Source organism: Hippichthys cyanospilos, chromosome 14 (assembly GCF_059441005.1).
Source record: "Hippichthys cyanospilos isolate Australia breed blue-spotted pipefish chromosome 14, RoL_Hcya_1.0, whole genome shotgun sequence".
In the NCBI taxonomy this organism is placed as follows: Eukaryota; Metazoa; Chordata; class Actinopteri; order Syngnathiformes; family Syngnathidae; genus Hippichthys; species Hippichthys cyanospilos.
Genome location: NC_142382.1, coordinates 16,739,809 through 16,758,849, shown reverse-complemented (window position 1 = coordinate 16,758,849; position 19,041 = coordinate 16,739,809). Strand labels below are relative to the sequence as shown.

General features: G+C 37.5%; 4 protein-coding genes across 11 annotated transcripts in view; 2 read left to right on the top strand and 2 right to left on the bottom strand.

The window, feature by feature from the left end:
* The window catches only part of rock2a (rho-associated, coiled-coil containing protein kinase 2a), a 35,325-nt gene extending 33,898 nt beyond the window's left edge, over positions 1-1,427 (top strand). For 2 of the 4 annotated variants that reach the window (XM_088432412.1, XM_088432410.1), the window contains one exon: positions 353-1,427. In XM_088432412.1, coding sequence (XP_088288538.1) covers positions 353-356 — 4 coding nt within the window. In that variant the 3' untranslated portion in view covers positions 357-1,427. Of the gene's footprint in view, positions 1-198 lie in introns of all 4 variants that reach the window. The other 2 variants (XM_088432411.1, XM_088432409.1) reach the window with 1 other exon arrangement.
* Positions 1,428-1,831: 404 nt separating this feature from the next.
* On the bottom strand, positions 1,832-10,172 carry slc66a3 (solute carrier family 66 member 3). Its single transcript, XM_088432419.1, has 7 exons — positions 9,945-10,172; positions 4,937-5,019; positions 4,021-4,090; positions 3,869-3,926; positions 2,579-2,699; positions 2,444-2,485; positions 1,832-2,199 (listed from the first exon to the last, which is right to left on the bottom strand). The coding sequence occupies exons 1-7, from the start codon at positions 10,088-10,090 to the stop codon at positions 2,099-2,101; spliced, it is 621 nt and encodes a 206-aa protein (XP_088288545.1). The 5' UTR covers positions 10,091-10,172; the 3' UTR covers positions 1,832-2,098.
* A 76-nt stretch (positions 10,173-10,248) lies between these two features.
* Positions 10,249-13,040, bottom strand: cimip5 (ciliary microtubule inner protein 5). Its single transcript, XM_088432420.1, has 3 exons — positions 12,598-13,040; positions 12,483-12,522; positions 10,249-11,605 (listed from the first exon to the last, which is right to left on the bottom strand). The coding sequence occupies exons 1-3, from the start codon at positions 12,822-12,824 to the stop codon at positions 11,408-11,410; spliced, it is 465 nt and encodes a 154-aa protein (XP_088288546.1). The 5' UTR covers positions 12,825-13,040; the 3' UTR covers positions 10,249-11,407.
* LOC148413164 (CAP-Gly domain-containing linker protein 4) overlaps positions 10,360-19,041 on the top strand; it is a 44,960-nt gene continuing 36,278 nt past the window's right edge. For 2 of the 5 annotated variants that reach the window (XM_088432418.1, XM_088432413.1), the window contains exons 1-5: positions 14,525-14,665; positions 15,086-15,232; positions 16,763-16,902; positions 17,735-17,828; positions 17,991-18,152. In XM_088432418.1, the coding sequence (XP_088288544.1) occupies positions 14,626-14,665; positions 15,086-15,232; positions 16,763-16,902; positions 17,735-17,828; positions 17,991-18,152 (583 nt within the window). In that variant the 5' untranslated portion in view covers positions 14,525-14,625. Of the gene's footprint in view, positions 10,437-13,230; positions 13,312-13,506; positions 13,554-14,524; positions 14,666-15,085; positions 15,233-16,762; positions 16,903-17,734; positions 17,829-17,990; positions 18,153-19,041 lie in introns of those variants that run through there. The other 3 variants (XM_088432417.1, XM_088432414.1, XM_088432415.1) reach the window with 3 other exon arrangements.

Below are 19,041 nucleotides of genomic sequence, written 5' to 3'. Positions count from 1 at the left end.
TGTGTCAACTAGGTGTTCTTGGGTGGCTGTACAAAACTACATGATGACTAAAGTGGAGTCAATGATCTCCATGAGACGATATTTTAATTGCTTTACTTGATTTCACCCGAGTCAAGAGGTGTAAATCCATCTCCTGGAAATTGCCCCCCCCCCCCGGACACCTGCAATCCTAAATTTTCTGTTTCTGTCTTGCTGTAGCTAACCTTGCACAGGAAGGCTGGGCGCATCTTGAGGATGTCTTCAAATGAAGATTTTATTTCAAAGCTCTGCTGGCCAATCGGCACACTGAACTTCACCTCCACCGCACCCCCTACTTCACGCCACGACTCCTAACAGCTCATCTCTATTCCAGTTGATGTGGCCGCGCGAAGGCTCGGCATCCCTTGACTTCCCCCGGGAGCGTTCAACGCAGACCTTGAAGTACGTCGGGGGATTGGCGGCTCCCGCAGAATGGGATGGGCTGCGCATACCTCAGCACTTGATTGAAGGACCCTCATCTCCTCCTCGTCCTTGGTAAATTGTGGCCAAAATACTTTGTGTGTTATCATTGTCAGTATAATGAAGGGGCTTCTGTGGAAAACTACACGTAAAAGATCAGCAATCCAGTTATTTGGTCTAATTGAGCACCATTAACATTCAGTGTAGTTGTCAGGTGTGTTTATGCTGCTCACAGAAACTTGACGAAGTGACTTTGGTGAAAGAACCGCCAAAGTGCTGCTTATTGCGATTGAGTCAGTCCAAACACTCTTTGAATGATGGATCCCGTTAATCCTACCGCTCTGCACCGCCAGCTCAGCGTTCTATTGTTTACGAACGAAAGGGATGCAGCCTACTTGCTTTCCTTTTCCAGGCTCAGCACCTGCTGCCGTTTGAATGTAAAAAACTGGGATTCCCCCAGAGACGAGACACAAGCATTGTATTCATTGGATCCAAACTTACTTGAGTGAAGCGCTTCATGGCAAAGCGACCAAATCACCTTGCATGTCCGCTTCTTGTCACACGCGTACTCTCCGCGACACATTAGGATGTGCGTCATTCGCGACTATGAAACCAAGGGAAGTGTACCGATTAACAGTCAAAACCCAGTCAAAATACTGAACAGCACTATTGCATTCAAAGTATTTCTTCAAAGGTTCTTGTGATATTTTTGTATAGTTTGGGCACATTGTTGTGTGGATGTGGCTTTTTTTTTAGCAAGTGGAGAGACACTGTGTGTTTGTTTGTGCGTGCGTACGCTCTCCTTTATCCATCAAGCATGTTTTATACATATAAATATACACAGTAATATACACAGTATATATTTTACATGGCATACAGTGCACATATAATTTATACAGCTGTGTCCACTTTGTATTTAAGGGCTTTACATCCAGACTGCATGTTGGTTCTCTATAGTAACCACTTCAACAATAAAGATGTGGATATGCCTTTTGGCTCCTCAGTTTTTATTTGTCTTTGCTGAAATAAACTCTGGAGTAGAGTGCTGAACTTACACTGCCTTTTAGCACTATATTTCAACAACGATACCAATGGACAAGATACTGCAAAAATTGCTTTTTTAAAAGAAAAACATACAATTGCTTCTTTGTTTTAGGGTCACCTCCCTTCTTTACTAGTCTCCTATTAGCGTCAAATATAAAGAAAACCCACCAAAAGACATGCATCTGATTGGTCTTAGTCAAAAAACATAAAACCAATTAACCAGCTTTGTGATCTGTCAATTACATGTGTCATTATAATTCTTGCAAATATATTGCACAACCCCGATTGTTATCTTTGTAAATGCAGACTTGCCCAACATTGATGTGTACAGAAGAAGCGTCACATGGTAAAAGAGTAAAAGTAAGGGTTTATTTAAATACTGTTTGTAAAAGAACGAACTTTAAAAAGGTCATTTATTAAAAGGTGCCATGGTTGTCCTTTCCCACTACAAAACTTCACAGCGTGATAAAACATCGGTGTGTTTTCTGGACATTGGAATGCTTTAAAAAATAATCAAGCACATTTTTCTGGTTTAAAAAAAAATCTATTTAGTTAACAGTTGTAAATCCGCCAGCCTCGATCTTGCAGTAACAGAGTAGCATTGCAATCTAAAGTGTCAGTCTTCTTTGATGGAGCTGCGCCCGTGTCTTCGATAATAAAGCACGCTGAGAAGCACCCACAGGTTCAGCGAGGTTGTTGCAAGGAACCGCACCAGAACTGCGCTCAAAAACACAGCTAGTCTTAGAGCTTCTCAAACCAACATGCAGAGCACCAACAGAGGTTGCTTAAGCTCTTTTTTTTTTTTTAAATCATGGAAATTAGGAGCAAAAAAAAGAATGCTGTCTTCATATTTTATTTCTGTATACATGTGTACTTTTATCATTTATCCTCCATTTTTCAGATGTAATTGCTTGTTATCCCACCACTGACCATGATCTAGGATACACTCCCGTATTTTTACCTTGCTTGTCTCCAGTTGTCGCTATGGTGGTGTAGATGCGTGCTGGAAAGAGATTCAGTGATTGGTGGCATCTAATGCTCAATCCTGAAAAAATGGCAATCAAGAGGAAAATCTCTTTCTATTGATTTGCCTTACCTGCGCATGTGTAGGTGGCCAACGCCCAAGTTAGGGCGCTCACCTGGCCAGCATCTTTTGACCTCCACAGACATTGCAGTTGTGCAAACTTACTAGCTGCACTGATCAACGTGCACAGGCTCTGAAAAGAGGTCAAACCAAATGCAATTCACAATTTGTAAAAATGAAAGAAATTACACATTTTCAAACACAATCTACATTTAGTACACTTTTTCTGTTTGATCACTCCCCTCCGCACCCACACCTACATTTGCTTGGAGTAAATAACAATTTCTAGGTCCAACCTGTAGCAAAACATCCTACACACTTATTATAGCATTGATTATTAAACTATATCTCCAGTTTTCACTCAGTTGTTTAACCCCTGAGGGAGATTTTGACCCAACTCGGGCTGTTTTTGATGCGTGATATCAAAGGAAAAGTATGCAAACAAAAACACTAGGAGGCTATAATTTTGCGTACATTGTCAAAACATGTAAACTTTGAATATGCCGTCCCTTCTAAATGCTAGTAAACGGGAGGTCGATAGGTATACCCTGCAGATGTCAAATTTAGCCCATGTCAGGCTCATTTACTGCCATTAAAATGTGGAACTATTGTCAATTTTGGACAGACGGAAAACCTTATGTTTAATTATGCATTCACAATTTTTGTATTAATCCTTTCAACAACAACGCACAAACAGGGTGCAGTCAAAATTTATGTGTTGGGACGCCAAAACCACCGGGAGGTGCTAACAATGACTACGTTGAATGGCTTTGCCTGGACTACCACCATGCAAAGTTCTTGATTTGCATTGTGGGACTTGTAGTTGACAAGGCTTTGATCCAATCATTAAATGTTGCAGTAAAGCGTTTATATTTCTATCTTTTATTGTTTTTCAGAGAGCATGAAGCAGAAAGCCTAAACTTCATGTATACATTTGCATAATATTATTTATTTATGTACGTACCTTTGTGAGGATCCTACTTCGACTAACAGAGGATTTAAAAAAAAAAAAAGTCGATCAATTTATCATTTAATGAGGTTTGTATACGTCTCTAATGGTTACAATTTAAATTGTGCATATTATGGAATGTTACTTTTTGTTGGCTTACAAATGTCTCGATAGGTCCATCAAAAAAGTAAATCTTTAGTTACTGGCTTATCTGTGAAAATGCATCTTTGAACGAGCTGTCACCTATTTTAAAGATCCAAAAGTGCTAACCCAAGGACCGTTTGACATCCTACGACAAAATTCAACATTCATCCCGTTACGGCTGACAAATGATCAAAGTCATCGATGTGTACCATTGCAAAATCGATGATCCATTTTTCCACTGTGAGGAGACGCCAACCCACAACAAAGCTGAATGTATGACATTAAGGTTCAAGACACGACTCATTTTTATTTTTTGGAACGCGACAACATCAAAAGAGACAACTGTGTGGCAGAAGGATACACAACAGTGTAAATGAGGCCGTCCTGCAGTCGACCGCTGTAACGAAGAATCAAGAGCAGAAGAACCACATCTGAGGAGACAAAATCTTCATTTTAATTTTTAAACTTTACAAATAGTAGCATAAGGAGATGTCACAAGATCAGAATGCTGCAAGATTTCCGATTGGCTGTTTTTGGCTTGTTGTGCCAGAAGTACAATGGAGCACACAAGAGTATGCTCTTGTCGTAAAGGCTCTGCAGGACAGTTAAGCATGCCGAAAACGCTGTGAAATGATCAACTTAAATAAAAAGAAAGACTGATGAAGCAGTCTGATTACCATATTTCTCCGAGTACAAGTCAAGCTAGCCCCCCCCCCCCCTCTTTAACTTCAATTTGGGTGAATTTTACACAAAGTCAATTATAAATTCAATCAATATAAAATCACAATTCTTCCCCTGACTTTAGTGGTTACATAGATCATGGCTGTCTAATTATAACACATGGTGTGTGTTATTAAAATGACGGTACTTTTTTAGACCAGAGATGGAAATTTGGGTTAAATGTGGCAGGGTTTTTACTCTCTGGACCTGGTTTTCCCATTTTTGTCCTCTGACACGCCAACAAGCTTCTCCTATTTAACACCAGGATGTCCTCTTCTATCTCCTCGTCAATCCTCTTGCAGCATGTTGAAAAAAATGCCAATAACAAAACCGATTCTCCGCACTCATTTGCATTTTAGAGCTAGATTGCTAAAATACTCAATGACTGCTCAATAAAAAGAAAACAATTGGAAAACTAGAACATTTAAATTAGGCATTCCATAATGCATTTTGGGGGGTGAAAATCTCATCTCATTCTTGCGGAATCTTGTGCGGCATCTCATCAGAAGTGACCTAAGTGTTCTCACAGTTTTGAAGAGGAATTTAACAAATCTCACCTTGAGCAATGAGAATTGGATATTCCAGGTAAGTTGGAGCTGGGTAGTCATAATACATCTGGTATGTAACAAACACAATGTACCTGTGAAGTAAATTAGGAATGAAATGTTTCCACTGAGCTGCTTCAGAATGAATGAGGAAAACACTCATGCTATGCAAATGGTCAATGTGTGGCCTAAGAGCATATGATAGCAAGTAATCTAGTGTGATGATCATTCTGTTAATCAGATATGAGGTACGGCACCAGTCAAATGTTTGGAAACATCTTCAAATTCTAATGCTCTCAGATACATTAAGAGGTGAAGAAATTCATAGGCTTAATGCTTGAAAATGCAGAGCTGTCAGGAAATGACATAAAGGCCATTATTCACGTCATAATTCTCATTGAATAAATGTGCAAGGCTCTTTTCTACTCTTATCAAAATCTAAATTATGAAATAAAAAAATGTTTGATTCACCTTTTTCATTCACCATATCTTTCCATTAATATTTCTTCAGGATGTGTCAGTGACTTAAGTATTAATGTACAATTCAGGAAAATTTTAAAAAGACTTGGAATTAGAGTGTGTTTCCAAGCATTTGATTGGATACTGTACACCTGCACAATCTAATAAGCAGAAGTAGGCATTCCGTTAGCCCGCTTTAACAACAAATGAGGGGCCGGCAAAAATTTGTAAAAATGCCCACCTCTGGTGGTGAGAAAGTGATTATGGAAACACAGGTCGAATAAACTAACGATTACGGTTTGGTTCGGCTCGGAAAAAATGTTGAACGGATAAGGACGGAAGGTGGCCATGGGCGCTGACGAATGATGAATGACAGACAAGCAACATAGGCCTATAGGTAATCTCTGCTAATGAGATCCAATGTGAGATTTATAGAAAAAAAAAAAAAATCAACAGAATGTCATTAGCTGGGGTAGTGCTTGAAAGGTGTCCCACATATAACTCTCTGCATTTTGAGATAATGCGTACTACCTGCAGCAACATGTGTGTTGACATTTCAATACAGTGGTACCTCTACTTACGAATGCCTCTTGTTACGAAAAATTCAGCTTAAGAAAAGCCTAGGCGGAAAAATATTGTCTGAAAAAATTCAAGATTCAACATTGTTGACATATAATATGAGACACAGGACACCAGCGCTCACGCCAACATGACTGTAATTTAATACACAATCCGTGATTCTACCATATTTGTCACTGTTTGTGATGCAATTTTTATCATTTCTTACTATGCCGGGTTGCCCACAAACAAGGCAATCGTTTTTTTGTATTGATGTTTACTGTGGTACACCATTTTTCTTCATTCTCTTTTTTTCTTTTCCACTTTACTCATTTCATCTACACTACCAACCAACGATTTACATCATAGAAGTAACAAACATAAAATTGACATTAGCAACGACTAACATTGTACATATTCACATAAAAACATACACACAGTATGTAACATACCAGTTTGGGCTGTCATGTCTAACTTTACTGTTGTACCATATCGTTAGCACTTTAGCACTGACACAGGAGGCACTTCGCATGAACCCAAACTAAACATAAATAAATTTACATGATCAAAATAATCCAAAAAATAAACATTATTGCTCCTGTGGACTTGTAAATGATTCCTGGATCACTGGAAATGTAAAAAAAATAAATAAATAAATACAAACCTGTACAAATTAAACATCCTAAAGTAGGTCTCTCTCTCCCTCACCAACACACCAGCATCTCAAGGCAGACTAGTGAACTGCATTCATAATGTCAATATTGTTTTCGTTTTTTTAATTTTATTTTTTTTACATGATATTTTTTGATTATTATACACCAATTGTACTTCTAATATGTATTTGTTACTGTTTTTGATGTATTTTCGTTATTGAGTAATATTCGTTTAAAGATTAGGAACATTTTTGGGGGATTGGAATGGAGGCTATTTACATGTAAAAATCGGCTCTACTTATGAAAGATTCAAGCTACGAAATTTCTCCCAGAATGAATTAATTTGGTAAGAAGAAGTACCACTGTACAATCATTTAACAATGGACAAGAATTCAAAATGAAAACGAAAACAATATGGATCCAGTTTAGCTGTCTTGCTGACAAATAGTCAACATTAACACAAGCTTGGGTCGATCACATAGGGAAGCAAATAAAACAATTAACAAATAAAATTTCATTGCATGGATAGTTTACAATTCGGTCTATTACAAAATTGTGCGAAACTCTTTAACCATTACGATAAGTACGCTTTAATGTATGCTAGTTATGTTCACATCATAAACTGTAAACATTAGGGAAGATGGAGGAAAAATCCTCGTGTTCCTAAATTAAAATAAATTCTGCACGGATGATGATACATCTGACATAAAATATATGATTCATATGATTCGAGTTGAATGGTCCAAACAGTTACTAGCCTTAGAGACTATCCAGCTTTGAATAGTTTTCCCTCCATGAATAAACCAGTCCAAAATTCCATTTGAAATTTATTTGGGTAATTTTGTCTGATATTCAAAATTGTTTTATGTTTTTTGATCTTAATCATTAAGAGGGTAAACATGCAAAAAAAGAGAAGTTTTTATATAACCACATAACTCATAAAGTCGCATAAAAAGCCAAAGTCAACTGATGGAATGGTGTTTATTGATCAATCTATTTACACGCTGTTCAAGTCAACTTTTTATTTGATAAATCTCAGTAGAAATCAAATGATGATTCGGCTCGGTCAGGATGATTGTAATTTTCACTCTGTATTGCCTAGTGTTAAATGTTGACATTTTTTGACACTGCAGCATGCACGGCGACAGCAGGCTCTCACTTACCACATCCGAGGCGTTTGGCTCTAAAGGAAACGGAGCATTCTGAGAAACGATAGCACCCTATCAGCATGACTCATTCCCTGACTTAAAATCACCGCCTCAGCATAAACAAAATTTTCACAGAATTTTCATGCATGTGTATGTGGGTAGCTGAGTTTTTTTTTTTTTTTTTTTGTGAAAAGTATGTAAACTTTACATATTTAAGACAAATATTGCGGCAGTATACATATCGATGTACTTAAATGATAAATGATTAAACCTTATACAGTAACTGTACTTTTTTTTTTTTTCACCATTACTGTTAAAACCAAAAGGCTCTGTTACCACATCATGATATAACTTTCAGGCCATTTCGCTACAGCTTCAGTATCTGCTAAAAACAATCTCATGCAAAAAATAAAATATACTATCTCACATAGTTGCATATTTATACATGACGGCACATAGAATAATACGTTTTGGCATTTTTTTGAAACCATTAAAAAGGGCCGCATTGCTCTTAAAACCTTTTTAGCATCCATGAATTATTCGAGCAAAAGCTATTAATGTGTTGATGGTTTTCTGTCATGTTTCTAAACATTTTGCATGTACATTGTGATTATTGCACTGAAGCTTGTAATATATAAAAAGAATAGCTGTATCAAAATTACAACATTTTGCAGAAAAATCACTTTTTTTTTTTTCGAAAATTGTTCAGCTCAACATTACTCCATCAAATTTTGTTGATTGTCGAGGACTTAAATGCTTTAAAATGTTGTCAGTGTTTGTAGCACCAATGTTCCGCGGAAAGCCCAACCCTACAGCTAAATAAAAAAAAAAAAAAAAAAACCTGGAGGAAACCCCAAGACATTGTGCACCCCCTGAAAGCAATCTCGCTGGTATTTCAAAAATAAGTTAAAAAAAAAAAAATACAGGACTTCGTTGGTTGAGACGGTACAAACTAAAGCATTTTGAGGTTATGAGCAGCACACAATAAAGTACTTCACTGCTGCACTTTGCAGAGAACAGCAAGAAAACAGCGCATCTGAAAGCAAACCTCTTGACCGTTCTGGTTGTGATCACGGTTGTTTAATTTGACTGTTTTAGAGTATGTTTGTGGCCTGTAAATATGACTTTACTAGTGTTTGGTTAGACTTTAGTCACTCACTAAAAGCATTACAACGCATGTACAAATTTGGGTACCCTTAACACTGCAGGCCTACAATGCTTATATAAACAGAGACCCCTAATATCTGAGATTAGTTCATTCTCAACTATTCTAGTGCAGTCGTTTTAAGAGAACTTAAACTTTGAACATCAAGTCTATGTTATATTTAAATATGCATCTTTTTTTTTTTATCAACTGCAGTTTACTTAAATCTACAAAAAAATGGTTAAAACAATTATTCAATGGTTCTAAACCAGTGCTTCTCTATGACTTTTTGCAAAACACCCCTTAGGAAAGAGAAAACCTTTCGTACCCTCCACTGACCATGCCGACTATAAATACGTTTATTAGCTATAAAAATTTAAAAAGTATACCTAAAGCTGTATCCTTTTAACAATAAAGGAAAAAGGTAATATAAGTCAACTTTCACTACTGTTAACTACTTTTTTACAGTTGGTCCCTGGTGGACTTTTTTGTTGTTGTGGTTGCAGGGAAGTACCTGCACACGCAACGCATTCTTCAATGATGAGTTTAGTTCCCTTTTTAGACCAAAGAATACAGTAATGTTTCTGTTTCGGAATATAAAATAGCTGACGGAAACCAGCTGTCCTACCCTACCCCCGCCTAACCCCACTCCTTCTTTGCCGCCATGTAGAAAAAAAAAAAAATATGGGATTAATAGCCACGCAACAGCACAACCCCCCCCCCCCCCCCCCCCCCCAAAAAAAAAAAAAATGCATAGCAGGATTTTGCCTTCCGGTGAGGATGCAGTCGCAAATGGTTGGATGTGTGTTTTCTACATGTGTCTGGCGACCAATGCAGGGTGTACCCTGTCTCGCGTAGAAAGGATGGACAGTTTCGATCAACGTTTATACGTAAATATCAATGGAAAAATATCTGGAAAAAACAAGCGCTAATTACAAATAAAAACGAGCGCTGCTTCAGGAACATCGCCGAACGACGCAATGGAAATATGTAGGGAAAGCCTTGAAAACCAAACACTAATGCGCAGAAATGTTTCAACTGGTACAATCGTTACTTACCCGATGAGTTCGAGCACAAGACTTTGGAGGCTGACTCCAGTAGTGGATTTAGCTCGCAACAGTATGAAGATTTGCGGAAATTTCAGCACCATGCACACCACCAATGTAGAAACATTGGCGAAGTGTAACAAAGAATCAGACTGCATTTTATTTAACGAAAATTTACAATTCCAAAATTTGACGTATGCATCAACCAGACAATTCAGGTAGACGCGCTGTAATTAGTTTCGGAAAGCATCATTTCCGTTATGACATTGCAAAATAAAATAAAATAATTCGGATTTCCGCTGCTTTCTGACTGAAGTTACGAAGCTTTTGATTTTGTTTTGAAGTCCCATTTCACTTGCTTCCTTTATGTCGATTTAGCAGTCACCAACGCGCCCTCACTTCCGTATACTGAATTTTCAAGAGGAATCTGCAGTACAGTAATATTATCACGTACAATGGAATTTAAACCATGCTAAATTAGTGTTACAGTAATGCTTTGCTAAGGTAAGATAGTGAATCTATTCATAATATTGATGGTGATAATGATAATGCAAAGAATCATCTTATATATGTAGCTGTAACAAAGAGTTTAAGGCTTTGCACATAAGGAAAAAATACTACATATAAACAGAACATATACATCTTTGACATATTACAAGATCAGTTTGAAAGTAAACAAGCAGCTGTAGCGTACGTTGACGAGTGACCTATATGCATGCAAAAATAATAATTGGATTCTTCACTCCCATTTAGTAGTGTTGGGCAAAGCAGTTCTTTCAAGCAGATAGAATCATTCCATTAATTTATCCATTTATCCATTAATTTAAAACAATCTTTCAAAAGATTCATTCATTGAATTGGCCCTATGATGATAATAATAATAATAATAATAATCTCATATTTTTTAAATGATTATTATAATTATTACCCATCCTTGCATTATTGTAGCCGCTCATCCTCACAAGGAGGAGAGATGTTGTAGGGCAAAACTTAAAAAAAACTAAAAGTCAAACAAGTGGATGGCAGCTAAACATACCAGCACACTGTCCGCCATCTTTCTGGAAGAAGGTATGAACACCAGCGCACAAGTTTGAAACCAAGTAACAATTATCATTTGAAAGCCTTGGATTCCTAAATACATTCATGTCAAACGTAGTACAACAATTGGCATACATTCAGAAGGAATACTTGAATGGCAATAGAGAAATCAATAAGAACAATATTTATTTTGTTGATAAACTAGTTGGATAAATAGAATGTGAACAGAATTGGCAATGGAGAGGTTTTTTTTTTGGGGGGGGGGGGTATGTATGTAAATTATCTTCTGATGACCAATAAAGCAGTTATTGCATGCTGAATTGCTAGCAAAACTCAACAGAGCACCATATGAGGACAACATGTTATTGTCCTTATATGGTGCGTCGTTGCTTCTTGGTGAAGTCATGACTTGAAGAAGAGAGAATATGAAGTCACATCTAGCATGACATCATCTCTGGATCCTGTTTGCATTTGCGATGGCTTCCAGAAGCAGATAAAAGTCTGTCAAGTCTAATCAGTTCGCGTCCCAGTGGCGTTGACAATCGACTTCCAAATATTTGGTTTGTTGTGTTTGGGGCACAAGCCGAGAAGAACGATGAATTGTCAGGCAAAGGCTCGACAGTCTTCAGCTCTCCCTGCAAAACATGCAGCAGATAAACACTTAAAAAAACAAAAAAAAACCAAGAACACACACATTTGTAGTCAAAACTCCAAAGTCTCAAGTTGGCAGCCAACACAACGCTGTACTTTTTACATGAGTCGTGATAATAAATAATATCAAGGAATGACAAACGTGAGGCAACATGATTCACTACTACTGTCATTAGTCATTTCCAAAAGAGTTCTTACAACTTGATTTTGTATTTATTAAATCCAAATAATGAATGGTTTCTTTGATTAACGGGTTGAGCATACTAAGATAATTTTAAAAAGAAAAATGTTGTGTAACTTGAATAAATGAAATGACATTGTATTGATTAAATGTGGGTACAATTTAATTTTTCATTTAATTTTTAACAAGGCATCCCAAGAAAATCCATATCTTTCTTTTTACTCTAGTTAGTTGAATTTTATGAAACATATTCTTCAATATCACATACATTAACAAAAACATATTTGGAAACACCTTTAAAATCATTATAGTCTCATATAAAGAAGTCATAACATTGAAGTTTTCATTTCTTATAAATGCACAGCTGTGAAAGGAGAGTTATCAATGTTTCCTCTCAGTATCATCTTTATCCTAAAGCGCAGTGAAAAATACAAAAATGTGCAAGTATATTGGAAAAAAAATGTCTACTTTGAATAAATAGAATCATAAAACAGTTTGTTTTGTATGAACTTTTGCCAAAAAGTGCAGCAATATTTCATAATGTTCAAGAGTTTTTTTTTAAATGTTGTGGGAAAAACAAATAAAAATAAAAAAAACAAAACACGAATTAGAGGGCGTTTCCAAACATTTTTCTGGTACTGTATGTTAAGTTCGAAGCAAGAAGCATTTACCACACTTACCAACTGATCGTAATTCCGCAGGAAACTCCAATTCTTTTCCCTATGGATGTATTTCTATGGTCAAGCGGCGCTTTTTATACGATCGCAATAGCTCGATGGACGATAGTTAGCTCACCATTCCAGCAGGGCTCTTCTTTCACTCCACACAATTTCTTTCCACGCTTGGTCTTGTTTGACTGGATCACTCGCGTCTGCATCCCGCGTTGAGGGCACGATCGCATCTTTTCCCCTCTGCAAACTTTTGGCCGAGGGTGCTTGCTTTGTTATCGGCCTGCGTGCTTGAGCTCGTTCGGGTAAACGGTAGCCGGCAGATGACGCGCGTCGAAGATTGGTGAAGTCCATTTCGGAAAAGGGTAAACCGAAATGACTAATTTATAAGTTTATACACAGCAGTAGGCCCGCTGTAAATTCAGGTCAGATGACCGGCGGATCAAATCACTGCCGCTACTTCCGTGTGTTTCGGTTTCCACGGAAACGGAGAGTGGGCTCGTCCGCTTTGTTTATAACACTCCTGTCCAAACTCGGTCCTCAACGGCCAGGTATCCTGCATGTTTTCCAGTTGTCTTTCCCCGACACACCTGATTCAAATGATCAGCTCTTCAGCAGAAGCCCGATAACGATCCTGATCATTTGCGTCAGGTGTGTCTGGAAAAGAAATATGGAAAACATGCAGGACACCGGCCCTGGAGGACCGAGTTTGGAAACACCTTGATTAACTATTTGCATTTGAATTGACTTGGTAAATATTTAACAAACTATACCAAATTGATTAGTGTTTGATTAAAAAAAAAAAAAAAAAGAGCAAAACGGATCTACATGTGCAATAGTTGTAAGTCAAAATGAATACCGATGTTTTGACAAAAACTTGACATTAGGGAAGTTATTTTTTTTTAAAAAAATACTGCCCCGTGAGCCAATTGCTTCCTGTATTATACGGTTAAACAGTTTTGAAGTCCAAATGTAAACTTTTATTTTGAAGCCTGACCACAAAACCCGGATGTTCCTTCAATGTGTATCAAACAGTTGGGATGAGAATAGTCTATTTCCCGTGAGCTTAGCCACCCTGTTAAGGTAAAGCCTAAATGTATTTATTATTATTTTATTTTATTTTATTTTATTTATTTTCGTGTGTAAAAACTAAGACTTGTTTGTTTTATATGTGTCTGGTCATTTGGCGCAATACTACAGCGAGACGACACCAGCTGCGATATAGAATGAGATCGAGACTCATTACTTAACGTTTGTTAGTTATGTTTAAATAGATTGGCCTAAAATACAATATGGGTTTAGTGACGACTTGTCCTTTCTTTACTTAAATAACATAAGAGGTGATGTGATACCTCTGCCGTAATTCAAGGTTTACCCAGCATCCTACATCAAATTAGCCCGCTACTGTCAACGTCCACGCATCCGCTAAAGATCTCATACGTGTGACTTTTGACAGGACCTGTACGAGAAAGCATTCGAGTAAAAAACAAAAAACAAAATAAAAGTCTACTTTCTTCAGGGCTTGAAGTGTGATGGCCGAGTAATGTACTGTATATGAAGAAATAAGAGTAGTAGAGTGGGATGCAGCTATTGGCTTAATGTTTGTTTGTTTTTTTTATCATGTGAAAAGGTGTCAGAATGGCAAATTCGAATCTTTTTTAGCTCGTGAGAAGTGATGGCACCTGGAAAGCAAACGTTTTGACATTGCACATCTGTCAGTCGTTTCCAACACTGCTGCTTGTGGAAAGAGGTGGTCACAGTATCAGAATATAGGCAAGACCCGTGTATTGTGGACTACTAATCCCCTTCGCCTTTGTACACTACACTAAACTACACTAGACTGTCAGTTTAATTGCAATAACACGGTCACACTACACAGCCGCATTCTCTTCATTGTGGTTGAGCTGTGACATGAATTGGCAGCAGGGTCACAGTGTACAATACAGGTGGAAGTGAGAGGGATAGTCCAGATATGGGCCATCAGTGGAAAACACACTGCAGGACACTTGAAAGAGAGGTTGTAAATAGAGCAGACAGTCAGAGGATTAGTGGTCTTTAATCGGAGGGATGGAGCTGTACACTTAGTATTTTCAACGGAGCAACTATGAACAGTCGCTCACTTCTGGATAAAGTATAGCTCGATCTGGATACCTTTATGGAGTTCAGTGGGAAAGAGGGTGCAGCCAAAAATGACAGTGAGTGTGTTATTTCGCAGACTAAGGCTTGTGTGTGTGTTGTATGTATTTTTTTCTGCATTCCCACCTCTTTGTTTTTTAGGATAAGTAGTTTTTCCACACTCACTTAGAACGTCTTTCATAAAAGCGGTCACATTTTTGCACATTTCCAACATAGGCACGACAATCCTTTAAAGGTAACTTTGTAACTAAGGGACCAGGATTGTGCCATGGTTTTGTACAACTTGTCAGCGTTATAGTTTTTCTGTAAATGTATGTGTATTTATATAATCAACCTGATATTTGCAATGTTTTTCGGAAGGTGGCGGATTACTTGAGAGAGTAAATGAAGCTATGCCACTATAGCAATGATGTTTTCTTTGCATTCTTGGGATTAGACCCACTTAAGTTCTAAAAATAGGTCTTCTTATATTGTTCTAGCTACTTGCCCTGAGAGGGAGATGACAAAGGAGGACATTTCAGAGCACGTGGAGGGAGATGCTAACCTGGACTCACTTACTACAGTTTCTTCACATCAACGGCCGATCATCCACCAGGTGGCCTCTGCACCAATGCCTTATGACTGTGGTGAGGACATGCATGAATGCAGTCACATGATCTGCTTGCTTTGGACTTTATGTGTTCGCAAGTTAGTTTGTAATTTTACAGGAATAATAACATTAAAAAATGGCATTATTTAGTCAAATTACTCAGATAAAAACACAACTGACAAAGCTACTTTTTCAACAGAAAGAGGACATTTTCTAATTTTAATGAGAAATTAAAATTAAAAAAAATTGAGAATCAATGCCAAATGTCACAAATACAGTATGTAATATCTTTCCTTTGCAAATGCAGGAAACGAACAACTAAAATCACACACAGACACTAGAATAACATGGCATTCTTTCAATGTGTTTAGAGTATAGTAATCTTTACATCAACTGTGTCCAAAATTTTGTCCAAAGATCTACTTTTCAATCAGCCAAACTCTCATGTTATACCATGTTTTTACCTTGTGCTACAGCTTAGAGCAACAAGCAGGTAGAATGCACGCTATTTGGCTTTCGGAATATTAGCTTAGTCCTTCGACAGACATTGACTCCAAAACATCCCCTCGCGATTACAACATTTGCCCAAAACTGCACAAGATGTCTTCATAGCAGGTAATCAACATGGCACAACCCAACAGCTGTAACTTAATTTTATTGCTTTAATCTTTGAGAATATAGGGAGAACAACGTAACAACATTAGAAGGGAGAGTATAACTTTCACTATCTCTTATATCATAAATGCATAGGTAAAAATAATTTAGAAAGCATGTATTCTTAATCATAATAATAATTATAAAAGTCTTTGTGGCAAAATTAACGTACTGTATTTTCCACACTATAGGGTGCACCTAAAAGCCTTAATTTTTTTTAAAAAGCTGATGGTGCGCCTCATAATCAGGTGCGCCTTATAAATGGATCAATATTGAGATTGGGATCTGTAGATGGGGAATGAACTGATAAAGTAAGCTTTACCTGTTTCTTTTGTGTGTTTACAGTTGAACAAGGTTGGTCATATTGACATTGAGTTATTATGCTATTGAGAGTTTAGAGTCATTATTTGAGTTATTATTGTAATTACTTTGAGTATTCCTATATTGTGATTGAAGAAGTTTTAAAATATGTCATTAATTGAGGGTGCGCCTTATAATCCGGTGCGCCTTATATATGGAAAAAGTTTTAAAATATGTCATTAATTAAGGGTGCGCCTTATAATCCAATCCGCCTTATAGTGCGGAAAATACAGTATATAACCTTTTACATAAAGTAAATAAAGTACAGTATGTCCATCTGCAGTTAGTTTGCGCCTGAGTGGGAATCTATTTTTTCATGTTGCATGATCCCATCCGATTTACCAATACTTGCTTGACACTTTGAGCACGCCTGCTTTTGATATCATAATGTGAAAGACATTAATTGTTCATTTCTGTGGTATAGGTCGTAAGAGTATAGTAAATACATCTTTTATCTGAATACTTTTTTTCAAGAAACAATTGGGAAAAATATGGATTCAGCCAAAATGATTTTTAACATATGTGTTTTTGTTCTTTCACATACTATGGGCAGAATTCTCCTTTTTTGACCCCAGTGAGCCGCAGTGCAGAGAGGTTCTGCGAGAGCCCAGTACCACCATACCGGAACTGTTTGCTGTTCTTAGGCAATGGGTTCCCCAAGTTCAAAAAAATGTTGATCTGCTTGGCAATGAGGTGAATTTATTACTTGAAACTACTGTATGACATTTGTGCACATGAGTAGGACACCTTTGGTGTACTATTAGTAGTAGGAGTGCTACTTGAACAAGTTTCTTTTAGAGCAAAATTTTGCACTACATAACATCTGCACCAAACTTGTGCCACAAGTGAAACATCAAGTGTTAAATATTGGATTTTTTTGATGTACTGTACCAGTATACAATGCAACCCAACTAGTAAGGCAAGGTGAAGGAACTTTATTTATATACCTTAAGGGATGAGTGATATGACAGGACTGATGAAAATCAATGGCCGAGTCTTATCAGGACCGTAAGATTCCAGACTTGGCCTTCAGTTTTAAAAATAACAACTTCAAGTGTTTATTAACACCTCCTTTCTTTGTTTCTTTAAATACTGTAATTACCTGTTTTGTTTTGGTTTATCTGAAGGAAGTTTTGGTCTGCCCATTTGGTATTTTGCGTCAATTGAACTGTGCTCATTTGGACAAATATATAAATATACTCTAGCTGAAGCATTTGACCCAAGGGTAACCTATCCAGACTGAACATGAAGGGTCTGAGGATTGACCCTTGAGGGACTCCTGTATCATGCTCAATCCATCAGATTCAAAACTTCCAAGTAATCACAAATGTAGAAACTCCTGTCCTCTAAGTAGAACCTGCACCATTTTAGGACTGTTCTTCTATTTAAGTCTCTAGCTTTTTCAATAGTGTATTAAAATCAATTGTGTCAAAGGTTTCATTAGGTCCCAAAGAGACCAGCACCAACTCCATCCCTGCGTCAGAGTTCATTCTTATCAATCCATCTGTTCTGTATTTTTGCACAGATCCTTAACAGAGGTTGTGGTGTAAACGATCGAGATGGTTTGACAGACATGAGCCTTCTGCACTACTGCTGTAAGGCTGGGGCCCCAGGCATTGGTTAGTATTGACTTTGCACCATATATCAATGAAAATTAAGTGTGGCTTTTTATCATGCATACTTGACTTAAAGTGAACATAACCCATCATGATGTGGAAACAAAAGTTTTTAAATATTACTACAAAGATCTTAGTCAGTCATATAATTGTTCTTTTCTTTAGGTGATGCAGATACAGCTGCAGGTTTTGCCCGTCACCTTCTTGCACTGGGAGCTGATCCAAACCTTCGCTCCCGCTGGACAAACATGAGGGCTCTGCATTACGCTGCATATTTTGATGTGCCCCAGCTTATTCGTGTGGTATTAGAGGCCTCTCAGCCAGGAGGTAAGCCAAGTGTTGTGTTGTATTGTACGTAGAGCAATTCTTTATAAGCCAATGTTAGACAATCACGTGTCTTGTAGGACACCTCCTCAAGGAGGGGGGGTGACACTACTTCGTGATTATTTACATATTGTGGGGGGGTTCCGGTCCCCATTAACTGCGGAAAACGAGGGATTACTGTATGTAAAATCATTTTAAGGCTTATAAATTACAGTAAATATCACACCCTTTTTTTTTTTTTCAAAAAATAAAGGCCAAAAGCATGGGTGCGTCATATAGATAGTAACATAAATATTATTATTATTATTTTTTTTTTTTATTCAAAACCATTCGAGGTAGCTCAATCTGTCAGCCACATAAGCCAGGTTTGAAGCACAGAAGCGCATTTTTATATTGGCCGTATTATTATTTACAATGATTAACATAACTGGATGAGCTAGAGGGTGGACTTCAGTTTGCAGTTAGCAGCCAGTGCCTGTTGCAGCTAACAGCAGCTCATGTTAGCTGGGGTTCTTATGGCATTATTTTCAATAAAAGTAATGAGAAGACTGAACCAACGTTCGAGTCCATCCTTGGTCACACACAGGAATAGTACTAAAACAGAGAGGACCATGTAAAAGTTATGATGTCACATGCTGATTCAATTAAGAGTGCATTTTTAGAGAATGTGGAAAAGTATTCGCTTTGACTCATTTGTTAATTGTGGTCTTTTGGCATCGATATATATACCCACACACAATCATAAACACGGCGGAACACGGATCATGCGCAACGGGTTTTTGTGGCAAATCAAACTTGAGCCGCGTCACAGGAAAAACAACTGCTTCGAGCGCATTCAACATGACACTGGCGAGGCATTCACGGACAGCTCCCAATGTGGGAAATGAACACA

Bases quoted from the DNA above. Each gene is read 5' to 3' on its own strand.
- cimip5 (XM_088432420.1), bottom strand. From the start codon at position 12,824: ATGGACTTCACCAATCTTCGACGCGCGTCATCTGCCGGCTACCGTTTA. The intron at 12,523-12,597 runs GTGAGCTAACTA...ATACATCCATAG, and splicing joins AGAAGAGCCCTGCTGGAATG to GGAAAAGAATTGGAGTTTCC. The intron at 11,606-12,482 runs GTAAGTGTGGTA...CATGTTTTGCAG, and splicing joins TGCGGAATTACGATCAGTTG to GGAGAGCTGAAGACTGTCGA.
- slc66a3 (XM_088432419.1), bottom strand. From the start codon at position 10,090: ATGCAGTCTGATTCTTTGTTACACTTCGCCAATGTTTCTACATTGGTG. The intron at 5,020-9,944 runs GTAAGTAACGAT...TTTACTTCACAG, and splicing joins CTTGTGCTCGAACTCATCGG to GTACATTGTGTTTGTTACAT. The intron at 2,700-3,868 runs GTACACATCGAT...ACCTCTTTTCAG, and splicing joins GGATCATCGATTTTGCAATG to AGCCTGTGCACGTTGATCAG.